The sequence below is a fragment of the Coregonus lavaretus genome (genome assembly GCF_964263955.1).
Source record: "Coregonus lavaretus genome assembly, chromosome: 2".
Taxonomy (NCBI): domain Eukaryota; kingdom Metazoa; phylum Chordata; class Actinopteri; order Salmoniformes; family Salmonidae; genus Coregonus; species Coregonus lavaretus.
Window position 1 is genome coordinate 72,534,504 of NC_139989.1, and position 19,171 is coordinate 72,553,674.

General features: G+C 42.7%; 1 protein-coding gene across 1 annotated transcript in view; it reads right to left on the reverse strand.

The window, feature by feature from the left end:
- Positions 1-15,003, reverse strand: part of LOC311140330 (NLR family CARD domain-containing protein 3-like) — a gene marked incomplete at its 3' end in the record, with an annotated part of 33,008 nt that extends 18,005 nt beyond the window's left edge. The window contains exons 1-3 of the mRNA XM_084175349.1: positions 14,640-15,003; positions 12,411-14,202; positions 11,993-12,147 (exon numbers count right to left, since the gene is read on the reverse strand). Coding sequence (XP_084031475.1) covers positions 11,993-12,147; positions 12,411-14,202; positions 14,640-14,982 — 2,290 coding nt within the window. The 5' untranslated portion in view covers positions 14,983-15,003. The remainder of the gene's footprint in view (positions 1-11,992; positions 12,148-12,410; positions 14,203-14,639) is intronic.
- Between the last annotated feature and the right edge of the window lie 4,168 nt (positions 15,004-19,171).

Below are 19,171 nucleotides of genomic sequence, written 5' to 3' on the forward strand. Positions count from 1 at the left end.
TCTATTTGTATTTGATTGTTGCCACTTGTGTTTACCAGTATGGATGACATGTGCATTAGAGTGCAGAATGTGTTTTGAGAATGAGAATGTGTTTAGAGTTTTGCTGAAAAGTCTAAGTGAGATCTGCATATTGTGTTTTACCATGTGAAATGGTTTAAGGTATTGACAACAGACTGCATAATTAGCTAAATGAGTCCAGGCAACTGAGAACTTTGTTCAGCCAATGGGTTTTAGTGTTTTAGCAATTGAGAAAAACTGTAATGCCACAGGGGGGCAACAGTGTCCAACTGATCAGGGAAACCCAGTTGGCAGGACGTTAATGCCACAGGGGGACAACAGTGTCCAACTGATCAGGGAAACCCAGTTGGCAGGACGTTAATGCCACAGGGGGACAACAGTGTCCAACTGATCAGGGAAACCCAGTTGGCAGGACGTTAATGCCACAGGGGGACAACAGTGTCCAACTGATCAGGGAATCCCAGTTGGCAGGACGTTAATGCCACAGGGGGACAACAGTGTCCAGCTGATCAGGGAAACCCAGTTGGCAGGACGTTAATGCCACAGGGGGACAACAGTGTCCAACTGATCAGGGAAACCCAGTTGGCAGGACGTTAATGCCACAGGGGGACAACAGTGTCCAACTGATCAGGGAAACCCAGTTGGCAGGACGTTAATGCCACAGGGGGACAACAGTGTCCAACTGATCAGGGAATCCCAGTTGGCAGGACGTTAATGCCACAGGGGGACAACAGTGTCCAACTGATCAGGGAAACCCAGTTGGCAGGACGTTAATGCCCTGGCATTTGCTGCCCAGTAATAATGCTTAAAGATGGGGAGGCCTAAGACGCCACTTTCCTTGGGCTTTTGCAAGTGGGCTTTACGAATACGATGGTTTTTGTAACCCCAGACAAATGACAAGATTGCCGAGTCCAAAGTCTTAAAAAATGACGAGGTAAGACAATGAGGAAGATTCTGGCAAAGATAAAGTGTAACGAAGTGAAAATGTAAAGTTTCCATCAACCTGGGTGCAATGTAGACATCAAAGAACGGTGCAGTTCGTGGTGGAGTGGTGGGTGAAACCATTCACTTCAGGAAAAGGGGTGATATAAATAAAGTTTCCTTTAATGTTGTGTTACTGAATTCATAAAAATATTTGCTGCCATTGTAGTAAGGTTGGTAATACGAGAGGTCTTCGGACTTAGCATTTTTTGTACTATTTTCTTTTGAAAGAACAACTAGTGGGTTTGGAGTGCCTCTCCCCTATTTGGGAAGTTGGTCTGCCTGCTCCTCAGTCTGAGAGAGATATTCTGAGAGCAGGTTCGTGTTCCTCTGTATATAAAAATTGTTTAAAGCTGTATAACATAAGTGTTTTTGGAAAACTGGTTCATATATCCTAAAGTCAATAGCAAATGTGGCAATGTATATATTTATTTTGCCGTTAATGTATTGAAGACCTATTTCAGCAAGTGAACCAAGTTTTTGCTGGCTTAGCTAGCCATGTTAATGATGAGCTAACTAGCACTGTTGGTCACTGCACTACAACGTCACGCTAGCTATTGCCAGCAGGTGACTTATTGAAACTAAGTGAATGTTTATTTTCTTACTACCTTAAAAGGTTTATATAAAAGGGTTGTACTTGTGCTCTGTATTTATGGATTAATATTACTTCACATTGAGGGTATGTTTCACTACTGTTGCTCCTATCTAAAATATATATTGTGTCCTACCTAACCAGTGAACGTGAGGCTGTGACCGTCCTGTCAATGCCTGTCATCACTGTTTGATATCTTTTACTGCAGATAAAACCTGAGTCAACCTGAATTGTGGGTGTCCGTGTGCCTTTCTTCTGGGGGGATATGTGAAGTTGGTTACAAAAGGAACCTGGGAAGAGAAACCATTTTTATGGCATTAATGCGCCCCATCATAGAAAGAGGCAATATTCCCCAGCTCTCTATGTTTTGTTTTAGCTTTGCAACCAGATCACTGTAGTTAAGCTTGAAGATAAACTTTGGGTTTCTAGGTATGTTTAGACCCAGGTAAGTTAAGTGATCATACACCACTTTAAATGGTATCCTCTCTAGCTCACTTGTTGTACAATTATCTGAGATACACATGGGGTCACTTTTTCCCCAATTTATTGCATTTCCAGATAGTTTGCCAAATGAATTGATTAAGTCTAGTAGGTTAGGGACAGAGGCTACTGGGTCTGAGAGGTATAAAAGCACATCGTCTGCATATAACGAAATGATGCTTTCTATGTTTCCTACTTTAAGACCTTGGATATTAGGATGATCCCTTGTATCGCCAGGGGTTCAAGGGAGACAGCGAAGAGCAGAGGACTGAGTGGGCAACCCTGCTGGACAGATCTAGGTAGTTCAAAGGGACTGGATTTGTCTCTGTTGGTCAGAATAGAGGATGTTGGGCAGGCGATCTCCTCCAGTCACATGTCATTCCCTTTTTTTAATGCCAGACTCATATGAAATAATATGACCTCTCATAACCACTTGAAAAGGTTCCTATAGTGTAGAATCAGATACCACTCCTGTGTCATTAGTCTTTGGCTTGGATGCATATTTGATGTGGTTGAAATACTGTCATCTTTTATGATGCTGATAAAGACAGGGGACGTCTGTTAAGGTGCTAACTGCACAGTGTAGCTACAGGTTATACACTGAGTGGACTAAATATTCACAACACTGTTATGACGAGTTTCTCTGGTATCTCGTACTTCAGGATGTAAGAGAGTAGTCGACCACTTAGATGGAGAGTTGATTCATTGTTATTTAATGGTTACAGTCCTGGATTCAATGACAAGCGGTACGGGCTTAGCCTCTTGTCATCTGAATGACTTCCATAGAAAACCTCTCAGTTTATATAATGCTCTCCGAGCTACTTCCATCCCACAGTTGCCAACCATTATTGAGTGTCACTCATCTCCTACAATAGGATCCCCGTACATAGTATCGTGTGGCACCCTAGCCAGGCCATTCCATCACGTACTCTTTCTAAGATTAGCAACAGTGGCCCCTAATCTATCTTGGCACGCCGACCTTCTGGCCCCCCATCCGTGACCGACACAACACATGGCGTGTCCTTCTCCTCTCTCTCACCTACAGCTGATGACTTTAAAGACATTAATAAATGCTGTATCAAAAGACGTTATATCAAACACCTTCCTAATATTGAGTTACCGCCCCACTTTTGCCCTCAGAACAGCCTCAATTCATCGGGACATGGACTCTACAAGGTGTTGAAAGCGTTCCACAGGGATGCTGGCCCATGTTGACGCCAATTCTTCCCACAGTTGTGTCAAGTTGGCTGGATGTCCTTTGTGTGGTGTACCATGAGCGTGAAAAACCCAGCAGCGTTGCAGTTCTTGACACAAACCGGTGTGCCTGGCACCTACTACCATACCCCGTTTGAAGCCACTTAAATATTTTGTCTTGCCCATTCACCCTCTGAATGGCACACACACACAATCCATGTCTCAATTGTCTCCAGGCTGAAACATCCTTCTTTAACTGTCCCGTCCCCTTCATCTACAAGTGACATCAATAAGGGATCATAGCTTTCACCTGGATTCACCTGCTCAGTCTGTAATGGAAAGAGCAGGTGTCCTTAATGTTTTGTCCACTTAGTGTAAATTGCACAATAATGATCCATTGATGAATTTTTCTTATGTAGTCTATTGTTTTCTCTGTATTGAACCTGCCTGCCACCCACCCACCTGGGGACTGTGGGTTATGAGACAACCCCCGCATCACTAGCTTGCATGTCCTGCAGCCTTGTAGAGATAGGGAGGGGATGACTGGGAGGCAGGTTGGCATTTATTGTCATGAATCTTGCCCTGGAGGCAGTTCTGCAAAGTGGTCACTAGCTGGCACAGGCATAAAGTAATAATATCTGATTTTAATGCTAACCTTAACCTCACTGCTAATCCTTACCTTAAATTAAGACCATACAACACAATTAATTTCCACAAATGTTTACGATATAGCCAATTTTGACTTTGCAGCTGTCATATCTAGAGGAAATCGCGCAGTTCTGCCTCCAGGGCAAGATCCATGACAAAACGTCAACCTGTGACTGGGAGAGGCAATGTAAAATCGATAACAACATTGTTTTGACAATTAACGTGCTTTTTATTATGAAAAGTACAATATATCCATGTACAATTGTACAATTATGGAGCATATGTCCATATACAATTATACAATTCGTTTTTCAACATAAAATATATGCAACAAATTATCCCATTGGTATTTTAACAGTGTTATTGTAAGAGTTTAAATGGTTAAACAGAGGATACATCTAAAACAGTATAAAACAAGTGCAGTATGTTCTGAGTATGTTACCTTAACGTCAACTCATAACGTCCCACTATAACTTCATGGGAGTCTAGGGGAAAGACTGCATGTTGCTTTGGGTGTATTCATCAACATTTGCTGAATATTCCTGTAATGTCAGATGGCATCTTGTCAGACGGCAACAGCCTAGTCGGCTGCAGACACTCATAAGGAGTTCAAGTAGTTTATTTGCCATTTGCAGGTATTAAAAGTAATACATACATTGTAATTCCTTGTTGGAGCTCATATAGGACAGTACATACCAGTGGAGGCTGCTGAGGGGAGGACGGCTCATAATAATGGCTGGAACGGAGACAATTAAATGGCATCAAACACATGGAAACCATGGAAACCATGTATTTGATACCATTCCACTTATCCGCTCCAGCCATTACAAGCCTGTCCTCCCCAACTACGGTCCCACCAACCTCATGTGGTACGTACACACAAACAGTAAAATATATCATAAGAACATCAATAAAACATGCAAAGTGGTAAAAGATCATAAAAGGAAAAAAAAATCAGTGATGTTCTAAAAGTCTGATGAAAACAGTTTAGGTTGCTTGATTTAACAGGCAGATAGAACTGGGATAGAAGCTGTTCTGGAACCTGGGATCCAGAAACTGCCTAGCAACCACTGGTCCTCACTAGACTGGTGCCCTGCATGTCTATTTGTTCATTGGAGTTTATCAGGTTTTGAAGTGATGTCTGTGTTTGTTGGACACTTAGTGCTGGAATGAGGAGTCTGTTTGTTCCCAATTCTATCAGAAATGATGGTCCTCATTTGAAGGTCCTGTGTCAAGGTCCTCACTATGTGTGTGTGTGTGTGTGTGTATCCAGAGTGTGTGTGTGTGTGTCCAGTGTGTGTGTGTGTGTGTGTGTGTCCAATATGTGTGTGTGTGTGTGTGTGTGTCTCCTGTATGTGTGTCCAGTGTGTGTGTGTGTGTCCAGTGTGTGTGTGTGTCCAGTGTGTGTGTGTCCAGTGTTTGTGAGTGTCCAGTGTGTGTGTCTCCTGTGTGTGTGTGTGTGTCCAGTGTGTGTGTGTGTGTGTGTCCAGTGTGTGTATCCAGTGTGTGTATGTGTGCGTGTGTGTCCAGTGTGTGTGTCCAGTGTGTGTGCGTGTGTGTGTGTGTACCCAGTGTGTGTGTCCAGTGTGTGTGTGTGTGTCCTGTGTGTGTGTGTGTGTCTGGTGTGTGTGTGTGTCCAGTGTGTGTGTGTGTGTGTCCAGTGTGTGTGTCTCCTGTGTCCAGTGTGTGTATGTGTCCAGTTTGTGTGTCCAGTGTGTGTATGTGTGCGTGTGTGTGTGTGTGTCCAGTGTGTGTTGGTGTGTGTGTATCCAGTGTGTGTGTGTGTGTCCAGTGTGTGTGTGTGTGTGTGTGTGTACCCAGTGTGTGTGTGTCCAGTGTTTGTGTGTCCAGCATGTGTGTGTGTCCAGTGTGTGTGTGTGTGTCCAGTGTGTGTCTGTGTGTGTGTCCAGTATGTGTGTGTGTGTGTGTGTGTGTGTGTGTGTGTCCTGTGAGTGTGTGTCCAGTGTGTGTGTGTGTGTCCTGTGTGTGTGTGTGTGTCCGGTGTGTGTGTGTGTGTCCGGTGTGTGTGTGTCCAGTGTGTGTGTGTCCAGTGTGTGTGTGTCCAGTGTGTGTGTGTGTGTGTCCAGTGTGTGTGTATGTCCAGTGTGTGTGTCTCCTGTGTGTGTCCTGTGTGTGTATGTGTGAGTGTGTGTGTGTGTGTGTGTGTGTGTGTCCAGTGTTTGTGTGTCCGGTGTGTGTGTCCAGTGTGTATGTGTCCAGTGTGTGTGTCCAGTGTGTGTATGTGTGCGTGTGTGTGTGTGTGTCCAGTGTGTGTTGGTGTGTGTGTGCCCAGTGTGTGTGTGTGTGTGTGTGTGTGTGTGTACCTAGTGTTTGTGTCCATTGTGTGTGTGTCCAGTGTGTGTGTCTCAATTGTGTGTTTGTGTGTGTGTGTGCAGTGTGCAGTGTGTGTGTCCAGTGTGAGTGTGTGTGTGTGTCCAGTGTGTGTGTGTGTGTGTGTGTGTCCAGTGTGTGTGTGTGTGTTTGTGCAGTGTGTGTGTGTGTGTCCAGTGTGAATGTGTGTGTGTGTGTCCAGTGTGTGTCCAGTTTGTGTGTGTGTGTGTGTGTGTGTGTCAGTGTTACCATGGTTATTATTTACAGGGACACTGAGGAGTCAACATTATAAACCCTAAACCCTGGATAGACGGGCTCAGTGAATGTGGTGTAGAATGTGTTCAGGTGGGTCAGTGTGTCAGAGGAGACTCTGTAGAAGGACAGAGTGCCGGCTGGCCAGTCCAGATACACTCCTACTATGTGGGGGCTGGAGGAGGGGACGTCTAAATTAGTGAGATTATTATTGTGACAGGCAGAGTAACTGTTGTCAGAGCAGTCCAGACTCCAGGACTTGTCATTGTATCCAATCCTACTGTCACTACCCCTTCCTCTCCTGCTGATTCCTTTATATGTCACTCCTATATCAGCCCCTTTCCCACTCCACTCTACCTCCCAGTAACAGCGTCCAGTCAGACCCTCTCTACACAGCAGCTGTTCACAGTCCTTAAATTTCTCTGGGTGATCAGGATACGGCTGCTCCTCTCTCCTACATGTCACCTTTCTGTTCTCCTCAGACAGGGAGAGGCGTCTGTTTACTGTGTTTAGGTCCAGTGAGAGATCACAGACATCTGATGGATAAAACCAGACACAATATTACAAATCATCATCATCCTGAACACACACACACACACACACACATCCTTGAACACACACACCCACACACCCACACACCCACACTGAACACACACACATATCCTGAACACACACACACACACACCGGATACACACTCACACTCACATCCTGAACACACACACACACACACAGAACACACACACACACACATCCTGAACACACACTGGACACACACACATATCCTGAACACACACACACATCCTGAACACACACGTACACACCGGATACACACTCACATCCTGAACACACACACACACTGAACACACACACACACACATCCTGAACAAACACACACACACACACACACACACACCGGATACACACTCACACTCACATCCTGAACACACACACAAACACACACACACACACACACACACTGAACACACACACACACATATCCTGAACACACACACACACACACACACACCGGATACACACTCACATCCTGAACACACACACACACACACACTGAACACACACACACATATCCTGAACAAACACACACACACACACACACACACACACCGGATACACACTCACATCCTGAACACACACACACACACACACTGAACACACACACACACATCCTGAACACACACACAAACACACACACACACACACACACACACTGAACACACACACACACATATCCTGAACACACACACACACACACACACCGGATACACACTCACATCCTGAACACACACACACACACACACTGAACACACACACACACATCCTGAACAAACACACACACACACACACCGGATACACACTCACACTCACATCCTGAACACACACACAAACACACACACACACACACACACACACTGAACACACACACACACATATCCTGAACACACACACACACACACCGGATACACACTCACATCCTGAACACATACACACATCCTGAACACACACACACACACCCTGAACACACACACACACCCTGAACACACACACACACTGAACACACACACACACACACATCCTGAACACACACATACACACTGGATACACATACACACTCACACTTTCATGCATGAACGCACACACACACACACACATTTCTAAAGTAACACGAACACGCAACACACACACACACACAGACACACACATTGTCAAAGCAACTCTTTGTAAACTTTGGTGTCCCTGATTTGTGCTTCTGTAGAACTACAGCTGATATTTAATATGACCAAGTAAGTAATGATGGTCTTTGACTTTGACTTCACTTGAATTAAGACTTATTCTTAGTTATATTCTTCACAGCAGTCAACACTCACATTTTCTAAGTCCAGGTTTCATTGTGTTCTCTCCACCATGTTCCACACTGTAGCGGTAAGCAGAAGAACAGACAGTCATTGAAGGATACACCTTAACTCACACACACACACACACACAGTCAGCATATAACTTTGTCCAAGCGTGTGTGTGTCCAGTGTGTGTGTGTGTGTGTGTGTGTGTGTGTCTGTGTCCAGTGTGTGTGTGTGTGTGTTTCCTTTTGTGTGTGTGTGTGTGTGTGTGTGTGTGTGTGTGTCCAGTGTGAGTGTGTGTGTGTCCAGTGTGTGTGTGTGTGTGTGTGTGTGTGTGTCCAGTGTGTGTCTAGTGTGTGTGTGTGTGTGTGTGTGTGTGTCCAGTGTGTGTCTAGTGTGTGTCCAATGTGTGTGTGTCCAGTGTGTGTGTGTGTGTGTGTGTGTGTGTGTGTGTGTGTGTGTGTGTGTGTGTGTGTGTGTGTATAGTGTGTGTGTCCAGTGTGTGTGTGTGTGTGTGTGTGTGTCCAGTGTGAGTGAGTGTGTGTGTGTGTGTGTGTGTGTGTGTGTGTGTGTGTCCAGTGTGTCTGTGTGTGTGTGTTTCCAGTGTGTGTGTCCAGTGTGTGTGTGTGTGTGTGTGTGTGTGTGTGTGTGTGTGTCCAGCGTGTGTGTGTGTACAGTGTGTGTGTCCAGTGTGTGTGTGTCCAGTGTGTGTGTGTGTCCAGTCTGTGTGTTTGTGTGTGTGTATATGTGTACAGTGTGTGTGTGTGTCCAGTGTAGTGAGTGTGTGTGTCCTGTGTGTCTGTGTGTGTGTGTGTGTGTGTCCAGTGTGTGTATGTCCAGTGTGTATATGTGTGTGTGTGTATGTGTGTGTCCAGTGTGTGTTTGTGTCCTGTGTGTGTGTCTGTGTCCAGTGTGTATGTGTCCAGTGTGTGTGTGTCCAGTGTGTGTTTGTCAAGTGTTTGTGTGTGTATGTCCAGTGTGTGTGTGTTTGTGTTTGTGTGTGTCCAATGTGTGTGTGTCCAGTGTATGTGTGTCCAGTATGTGTGTGTTTGTGTTTGTGTGTGTCCAATGTGTGTGTGTCCAGTGTGTGTGTGTGTGTCCAGTGTGTGTGTGTGTGTGTGTCCAGTTAGTGTGTGTGAGTGTGTCCAGTGTGTGTTTGTGTGTGTCCAGTGTTTGTGTGTGTGTGTCCAGTGTGAGTGTGAGTGTGTGTGTGTCCAGTGTGTGTGTGTGTGTGTGTCCAGTGTGTGTGTGTGTGTGGTTGTGTGTCCAATGTGTGTGTGTCCAGTGTGTGTGTGTGTGTTTCCTTTGTGTGTGTGTGTGTGTGTTGTGTGTGTGTCCAGTGGGTGTTTTTCCAGTGTGTGTGTGTGTCCAGTGTGTGTGTGTGTATTTGTCCTTTGTGTGTATGTGTCCAGTTAGTGTGTGTGTGTGTGTGTGTCCAGTGTGTTTGTGTGAGTGTGTGTCCTTTGTGTGTATGTGTCCAGTGTGTGTGTGTGTGTGTCCAGTGTGAGTGAGTGTGTGTGTGTGTGTGTGTGTGTGTGTGTGTGTGTGTGTGTGTGTGTGTGTGTGTGTGTGTGTGTCCAATGTGTATATGTGTGCGTGTGTATGTGTGTGTCCAGTTTGTGTGTCCAGTGTGTGTGTGTGTCAAGTATGTGTTTGTGTGTCCAGTGTGTGTGTGGTGTTTCCTTTGTGTGTGTGTGTGTGTGTCTGTGTCCAGTGTGTGTTTTTACAGTGTGTGTGTGTGTGTGTCCAGTGTGTGTATATGTGTCCCATGTGTGTGTGTCCAGTTAGTGTGTGTGAGTGTGTTCAGTGTGTGTGTGTGTCCAGTGTGTGTCCAGTTAGTGTGTGTGTCCATACACACTGGACACTGGACACACACACACACACACACACACACAGTCTTTATATATCTTAGTCCAAGTGGTGGTCAGAATGTTTGTCTTAACTAGCCTGATAACTCCAACATGTCTGATATGAACATTGACATAAACCCTCTACATACTTGAGTTTCTCCAGTCTGCAGTGTGGATCCTCCAGTCCAGCAGAGAGCAGTCTGACTCCTGAGTCTCCTGGGTGATTGTAGCTCAGGTCCAGCTCTTTCAGGTGTGAGAGGTTTGACTTCAGAGCTGAGACCAGAGAAGCACAGCCTTCCTTTGTGACTAGACAGCCTGACAGCCTGCAAAGAGTCAAATCATAATAAAACCACACTGCTATTCTTTGGTGGTGAAAATAGTGGAAGTATATTTTTTCAACATATTCAGATATATCAGTGTCCTGAAACCTGCCATATCTATTCATAAATGAATGTATCATTATTAGAAATGACAAATTATCAAAAGTATTGCTTGTAGATAGAAAAATGCATATTACAAATATTTGAGTAGACTGACCAGAGCAGTTTAAAAAGCAGTATCAGTCAAAAGACAGACAGTGAGGTATCAGATTTATATTATATTGAGTATACAGTCCACACCATATCTATTTTGACAGTGAAGATAACATTTTAAATGTAGCTCTGTACTCCAGTATTTTGGATTTGAGATCAAATGTTTCATATGAGGTGACAGTATATAATGTCACCTTTTATTTGAGGATATTTTAATACATATCTGTTTCACCATTTAGAAATGAAAGCACTTTATGTATCTTGTCCCCCTATTTGTAGAAGTCATAAGTATTCTGACCAATTCACTTATAATGCATTAAAGTAGTCAAAAGTTGAGTATTTGGTTGTAAACTTGTTGGTTGCATTTGCAGTTTGTTTTGGTTGTGTTTTGGGTTATGTTTTGCCCGATAGTAACTGAATGGTGGATGATGACTGGAGTAATTTTCTGTCTAAGTGAGTAGATAACATGTTTCTAAACACTACTAAATTAATCCTGATGATGCCATGACTAAGAATAATCATGAATGAATCATGAATAATAATGAGTGAGAAAGTTACAGAGGCTACAACAAAACATGCTAACCTCTCACCATTACCAATAACAGAGGGGGTATGATCCTTGTTCCTCTGTAACTTTCTCATTCGTCATTATTCACGATTCATTCATGATTATTCATAATCATGGTAGCATCCACATGAATGTAGAAGTGTTCAGAAACATCTTCTATTCTTACTGACAATACAAGTGAAGTGACTCCAAAATGACAGGACATTATTTACCATTCAGTTTCTATTGGGAAAAACATCATCCAAAACACAACCAAGACAAACTGCAAATGCATTCAACAAGTTTGTAGATTCACAAGCTTGATGTAATCACTGCAGGTAAGGAATATGGGACCAAATACTAAACTTATGACTACTTTAATACAATATAAGTGAATTTGTCAAAATTATTACGACTTTTTCAAATGGGAGAACTAGATACATAAAGTGCTTTCGTATCTAAACACTAAAACAGATATGTATGAAAAACCTCAAATAAAAGGTGACATTACATACTGTTGCCTATTATGAAACATTCTAACTCAAATCCAAAATGCTGGAGCATAGCACCAAATATAAAACTGTAAGCTTCATTGTCCAAACACATATGGTGTGGAATGTGTGTGCCTGGTAAACACATGTGGATCTGGTGAACAGTTATCACTTGTTGACCAACTACAGGAATACTGACCTCAGAGTCTCAAGTTTACAGTGGGGATTCCCCAGTCCAGCAGAGAGCAGCTTCACTCCTGAATCCTTCAGGTCATTGTTACTCAGATCCAGCTCTCTCATGTGTGAGGGGTTTGACTTCAGAGCTGAGACCAGAGAAGCACAGCCTTCCTCTGTGACTCCACAGCCTGATAGCCTGACAAAGAGATCATCATGATTTCACAAACACACTGTTAATTTAACCAGTAGTGTAGAAGGACAATGGCAGATGCATTTGGTTTATTCTCTTAAACAACATATAGATTCATCTTCCGTCTCCTAGAATGGTACGGTCATATTGTTATACTAATGTGAACATCAATGCATTGATTCAATATGTTTTTCAATAATACATATATTTCTCTAAACTGAATATTTCTTCCTGATGATTAGTACTTAAATGTCATTTTATGTACTCACAGAGCGGCTCTGGAGGCTTTGACCACTGGCAGCAGCCTCAGAAGACCTTCCTCTGATCTGGAGTATTTCTTCAGGTCAAACACATCCAGCTCCTTTTCTGAAGTCAGCAACACAAAGACCAGCGCTGACCACTGTGCAGGTGACAGTTCTTCTTCTGAGAGACTTCCTGATCTCAGGTAGCTTTGGATATCCTCCACTAGAGAATGGTCATTCAGTTCATTCAGACAGTGGAACAGATTGATGCACCTCTCTGGAGAGGGATTCTCCCTGATCTTCTCCTTGATGTACTTGACTGTTTCTTCATGGCTCTGTGAGCTGCTTCTTGTCTTTGTCAGTAGACCTCGTAAGTGCTTCTGATTGGACTCCAGTGAGAGGCCCAAAAGGAAGCGGAGGAACAGGTCCAGGTTTCCTGTCTCACTTTGTAAGGCTTCATCCACAGCACTCTTGTATAAGGTACCTTTACGCTTGTGTCTGATCCTCACACAAAAGTTCCTGGACGTTGATTGAGGTTTGGCCATTAGATTGTCATTGTTGTTGATGAATGAGAGGAACACATATACAGCAGCCAGAAACTCCTGAATGCTCAGATGCACGAAGCAGTACACCTTGTCCTGGTACAGCCCACATTCCTCTTTAAAGAGATGTGTGCACAATCCTGAGTACACTGAGGCTTCATTGACATCAATGCCAGTCTCTTTCAGGTCTTCTTCATAGAAAATCAGATTGCCATTCACAAGCTGTTGAAAAGCCAGTTTTCCCAGTGACAGAATGCTCTCTTTATTCCAGTGTGGACCTGTCTCTTCTTTCCCAAGATACTTTTCATTCTTCTGTTTGGTATGAAACTCCACAAGGTGTGAGTACATCTCAGTCAGAGTCTTGGGCATCTCTTCTCTCTTATGTTTCAGCATGTGTTCAAGGACTATTGCAGAAATCCAACAGAAGACTGGAATGTGGCACATGATGTGGAGGCTCCTTGATGTCTTTATGTGTGAGATGATTCTGCTGGCCAGGTCCTGATCACTGAATCTCTTCCTGAAGTACTCCTCTTTCTGTGGGTCATTGAACCCTCGTACCTCTGTCACCTGGTCAACACACGCTGAAGGGATCTTATTGGCTGCTGCAGGTCGGGTAGTTATCCAGAGGAGAGCAGAGGGAAGCAGATTTCCCTTGATGAGGTTTGTCAGCAGAACATCCACTGAGGTTGACTCTGTGACGTCACAACAGATCTTGTTCTTCTGGAAGTCTAGGGGCAGTCGGCACTCATCCAGACCATCAAAGATGAACAGAACTTTGTACTTGTCGTAGTTGGAGATTCTTGATTCTTTGGTTTCCATTGAGAAGTGATTGAGAAGTTTAATCAAAGTGTGTTTTTCCATTTTCATCAAATTCAGCTCCCGAAAAGGGAATGAAAATACAAATTGGACATCCTGATTTGCTTTTCCTTCAGCCCAGTCCAGAATGAACTTCTGCACAGAGACTGTTTTTCCAATGCCAGCGACTCCCTTTGTCAGCACAGTTCTGATAAGTTTGTCTTGTCCAGTTAAGGGTTTGAAGATGTCGTTACATTTGATTGCAGTCTCTGGTGTTGCTTGTTTCCTGGTTGTTGTCTCAATCTGTCTCAGCTCATGTTCATTATTGACCTCTCCTGTTCCACCCTCTGTGATGTAGAGCTCTGTGTAGATCTTATTGAGAAGTGTTGGGTTTCCTTGTTTACCGATCCCCTCAAATACACATTGAAACCTCTTCTTTAGATTAGATTTGAGTTCACGTTGGCAAATCACAGCAAGCTCATCTGAATGAAGAAATAACACAGAGGATATTAATATTACGTCTGTTTTAATGCCTACAGTATTCTAGGACTGTTATACATTTTTTAATTATAATCATTGCTTCGCTTAATTGACTGTATAAATGTGTAAATGTTTTCATAATGCATTACAGACTAGTGTGACTGATTATATTATTATTGGTATTATATCTCTCTCTCTCTCTCTCTCTCTCTCTCTCTCTCTCTCTCTCTCTCTCTCTCTCTCTCTCTCTCTCTCTCTCTCTCTCTCTCTCTCTCAATTAATCAACACAACACATCCCTGCTGCTACTTGATGAGGTCACTAGGTGTTGCGTTAAGGCTGCTACAATATCATTTAGTTACACAGCTACTTTAGCTGTACTTTAGCTACAGCTTTTAAATGTTCTAAAACAGCATTCAACATGAGGCAGACAGCTCTTACTTTTCTCCAGTGTGTCAGCAAGTTCCTTCTGGTTCATTTTCCTCAGGACGTGCAGTGTGATCTTCAGAGCCCCCTCTCTGGCACTGCTCTCCTGCTTCTCATCTTCAGCATCCACCACTTCCTTATCCTGCTTCTGACTCTCAAAGCCTTCTGGGAGTTCTGGACTAAGAATCCTCTTGAACATCTTCAGCTCGTTCTTCACAAATGTTATAATATTCTCTTCAAGCAACTGAAATAAATCAAGTAAATAAGTTAAGCAAGAGACTAAATGCTTTCTCATTAACACATGAATGAATGATTGACAGATCAACTTTACTTGAGGTAAACAAAAACAAATGTACATAACAGGACCACATACACTGAATATGGAGGCCAGGTCTGTTTCATGACTCTGGGAAGACTGACCACTGAGAATATCTGACTCTGATCTCTCCTGTTCGTTTCTGTGGACAAAACATGAGATTACATCTCCTCATCCAGGGAGTGCACACACACACACACACACACTCACAGACACACACACACACAGGTAATGTTGTGTTTGTTTAATATTGTTTTGAGTTGTGAATCGTTAGAAGCTTTTTTTGCCCACCCGCTTCACATTAAACATAGAAGATCTCCCCTAAACATAGAATCACATAGTTTATCCATCTCTCTGTGACCGCTGATAAATTCAGAACAAAGTTGACTACAAATACAAAGTTGCAAATGTCTTTGCAATTGATGCAAACAAGCAACGTATAAAATGATGCTTCAAATGAAAACCGAGATAACTGCATTAAAATATAAACAGTAGGCTATAGGCCTATTTCAATCAAATTAAAATACATTTCATGTTCAATCAATTGAGTTCTATTAATGTTAAGGAAATATTTGAATGGAGAAAGCTGATCTGAGAGCAGCACTCCCTTTCTTTCGATCCTATCAGTATCGATACATGCTCCACCGGACGTCCAACCTTGTCGTGCTGCTTATCCAGTTTCTACTGGTCTGCCTGCGGCTATGGAACCCTGACCTGTTCACCGGACGTGCTACCTTGTCCCGAACCTGCTGTTTTGACCCGAACCTGCTGTTTTGACCCTCTCTCTCTCCCTCTCTCCCCCCCCCCCTCTCTATCTCCCTCTCTCTCTCTCTCCCTCTCTACCACACTTGCTGTATCGACTTCTGAATACTGGACTATGAAAAGGCAACTGACATTTACTCCTGAGGTGCTGACCTGTTGCAACCTCTATAACCACAGTGATTATTATTTGACCCTGCTGGTCATCTATGAATATTTGAACATCTTGAAGAATGATCTGGCAATAATGGCCATGAACTCATAAACTCAGCAAAAAAAGAAACGTCCCTTTTTCAGGACCCTGTCTTTCAAAGATAATTCGTAAAAATCCAAATAACTTCACAGATCTTCATTGTAAAGGGTTTAAACACTGTTTCCCATGCTTGTTCAATGAACCATAGACAATTAATGAACATGCACCTGTGGAACGGTCGTTAAGACACTAACAGCTTACAGACGGTAGGCAATTAAGGTCACAGTAATGAAAACCTAGGACACTAAAGAGGCCTTTCTACTGACTCTGAAAAACACCAAAAGAAAGATGCCCAGGGTCCCTGTTAATCTGCGTGAACGTGCCTTTGGCATGCTGCAAGGAGGCATGAGGACTGCAGATGTGGCCAGGACAATAAATGGCAATGTCCGTACTGTGAGACGCCTAAGACAGCGCTACTGGGAGACAGGACGGACAGCTGATCGTCCTCGCAGTGGCAGACCACGTGTAAGAACACCTGCACAGGATCGGTACATCCGAACATCACACCTGTGGGACAGGTACAGGATGGCAACAACAACTGCTCGAGTTACACCAGGAACTCACAATCCCTACATCAGTGCTCAGACTGTCCGCAGTAGGCTGAGAGAGACTGGACTGAGGGCTTGTAGCCCTGTTGTAAGGCAATTCCTCACCAGACATCACCGGCAACAACGTCGCCTATGGGCACAAACCCACAGTCGCAGGACCAGACAGGACTGGCAAAAAGTGCTCTTCACTGACGAGTCGCGGTTTTGTCTCACCAGGGGTGATGGTCGGATTTGCGTTTAATCTCCACCTGTGCAAGGGTACCAGGTAGTTGAGGTAATAATTAGACTATATAAAGGAGTACCAGTACTGAGTCAATGTGCAGGGGAATGAGGTAGTTGAGGTAATAACTAGACTATATACAAGGAGTACCAGTACTGAGTCAATGTACAGGGGTACCAGGTAATTGAGGTAATAACTAGACTATATACAAGGAGTACCAGTACTGAGTCAATGTCCAGGGGTACCAGGTAGTTGAGGTAATATGTACATGTAGGTAGGGGTAAAAGTGACTAGGCAATCAGGATAGAGATTACATCTCCTCATCCAGGGAGTGCACACACACACACACACACACACACACACACACACACACACACACACACACACACACACACACACACACACAGGGAATGTTGTGTTAGTTTAATATTGTTTTAGGACTATGAAAATGGAAAAAAGGTTTAGCCTATGGATTATGAAAACAACAAAACGAAATGGTAAAATGGGAGAGGAGAAATGATTAGAGAAAGTGTTGTTTAACTGACCATGACCCATGAGTTCTTCTTACCTTTGTTCAGTAGAAAAGTCTCCCTCTCGGAAGTATAGAGGGTGAGCCATAGACGAGTCACTCTTCATGGACACACAGCTGGGTACAGGGGAGGCTGGTCTCTCCTGCTTGATTGGGCTTCAACACAACAGAGACAAACATTACATCTCTCATCTACTTGGTACACCTACTGGAGAGCTCTTCTTTATCTACAGTGGTGTTACTTTGGCAGATAATGTCACCCATCTAAATAAATAGTATATATATAATATATATATATATATATATATATATATATATATATATATATATATATATATATATACATATATATATATATATATATAGTTAACTAAATGTATGGTGTTTTTGGTTTATGTCAGTTTCATTGTTTGTCATGCTATAAATGGTTATTTTATGGTTGTAAGTGGTAAAATGAACTAGAAAATGTCATATTTTGTAATTCTGAGTAATTACTACTTTAGTAAGGATATACACTTTATTCAGTACTACTGCAGTTTCTAAATAATTCCAATAGATGGCAGCATAAGACCATGAATGACATTTCAGAAGGTTAGTTTAGTTTTCTCCCTGGATACACCACCACTCCCCCTCACAGGAAAACTCCTGCACACGCTTTTTACTGTCCCTTTCCACACTGCTAACGCAAGAGGAACGACTGAAAAAGCATTTAACAGATTACTGTGAAGTAATATAATGATGATTCATGTTTATTATTATTAGCTGTTTTTATGCTCATGTTTTGAAATTATACTTCATTACTATAACGATGATCAATAAGCCTGAACATTAATTTAGGCACATCTGGTCGAGAAAAACGTATTTTCCTAGTACATTCATTGTCAGATTCATCAACCAGCAGCGAGCACTCTGCCTTCTAGCACAAGCGAGGGGCATGTTGAGGTACATTTGCTAACCGGGAGGGTTGCATGATGAAATTTAATGGCGGGCTGGAAGACGCACTCTTGTCTTATCTATTCCGAGGTAGTTTACTCCCAATATTTTATAATGCATGTATACTAGGGTTGTGGTTAGCGCATCTGACTAGTGATTATTTACCAGGGGTTCAACACCTGCTATAGTCACTATTTAATTGCTCTTCCAAAAGCATCACAGGCCTAATACGAGATATATAGCTAACTAAAGTAATGAGTGACCTTTTTAGAAAATCATGGGACATATAGTATTTGGTTGCATGCTATTTTATGTCAATCATATTGCTGCTTGTAGCCTATAACTGATGCTTCGTTGTCTTATGCTGCCATATATTGGAAATATTTAGCAAATCAAAGTTATTAATTCACGTACAGACATTGGTGAGGCAGCTGAGAATAAAGTGTATTTTTCTTGTTAATTCCTTAGATCAGTCTCAAACCTGCCCCACCTATCCCACACCAATTGCTGGACTTTCACACAGAGGTTACTAGGTCACCCAGTTCAAGCAACATTTGAAAAATAAAACAAAAGTGTCTTATTTATCAAGTGTTCATATAAATATAAATAACTAATAACAAAAAAAAAGCCAAATGTTTGACAGGTTTTGATTAACAAAAAATTGAAAATTCTCTTTAGTACTATAATTGTATTTACTAAGATAATATTATTACTAAAATAGTTTCTAAAAGTGTTCTAGGCTACCCTACCCTAGAATTAGGGTTAAGGTTAAGGCTAAAATAGGTTATAACTAGGGTTAGGGGTTAGGGTTAAGGCTAAAATAGAATTAGGGTTAAGGGTTAAGGTTAAAATACGTTATACCTAGGGTTGAGGCTAAAATAGGATATACGTAGGGTTAGAGTTTCTGTATTGCACTTTGTGACATCTGCTGAAGTACAAAGGGCTTTATAAATACTTTTGATTGATTGATTGTTAGGTTTACTGTTTTT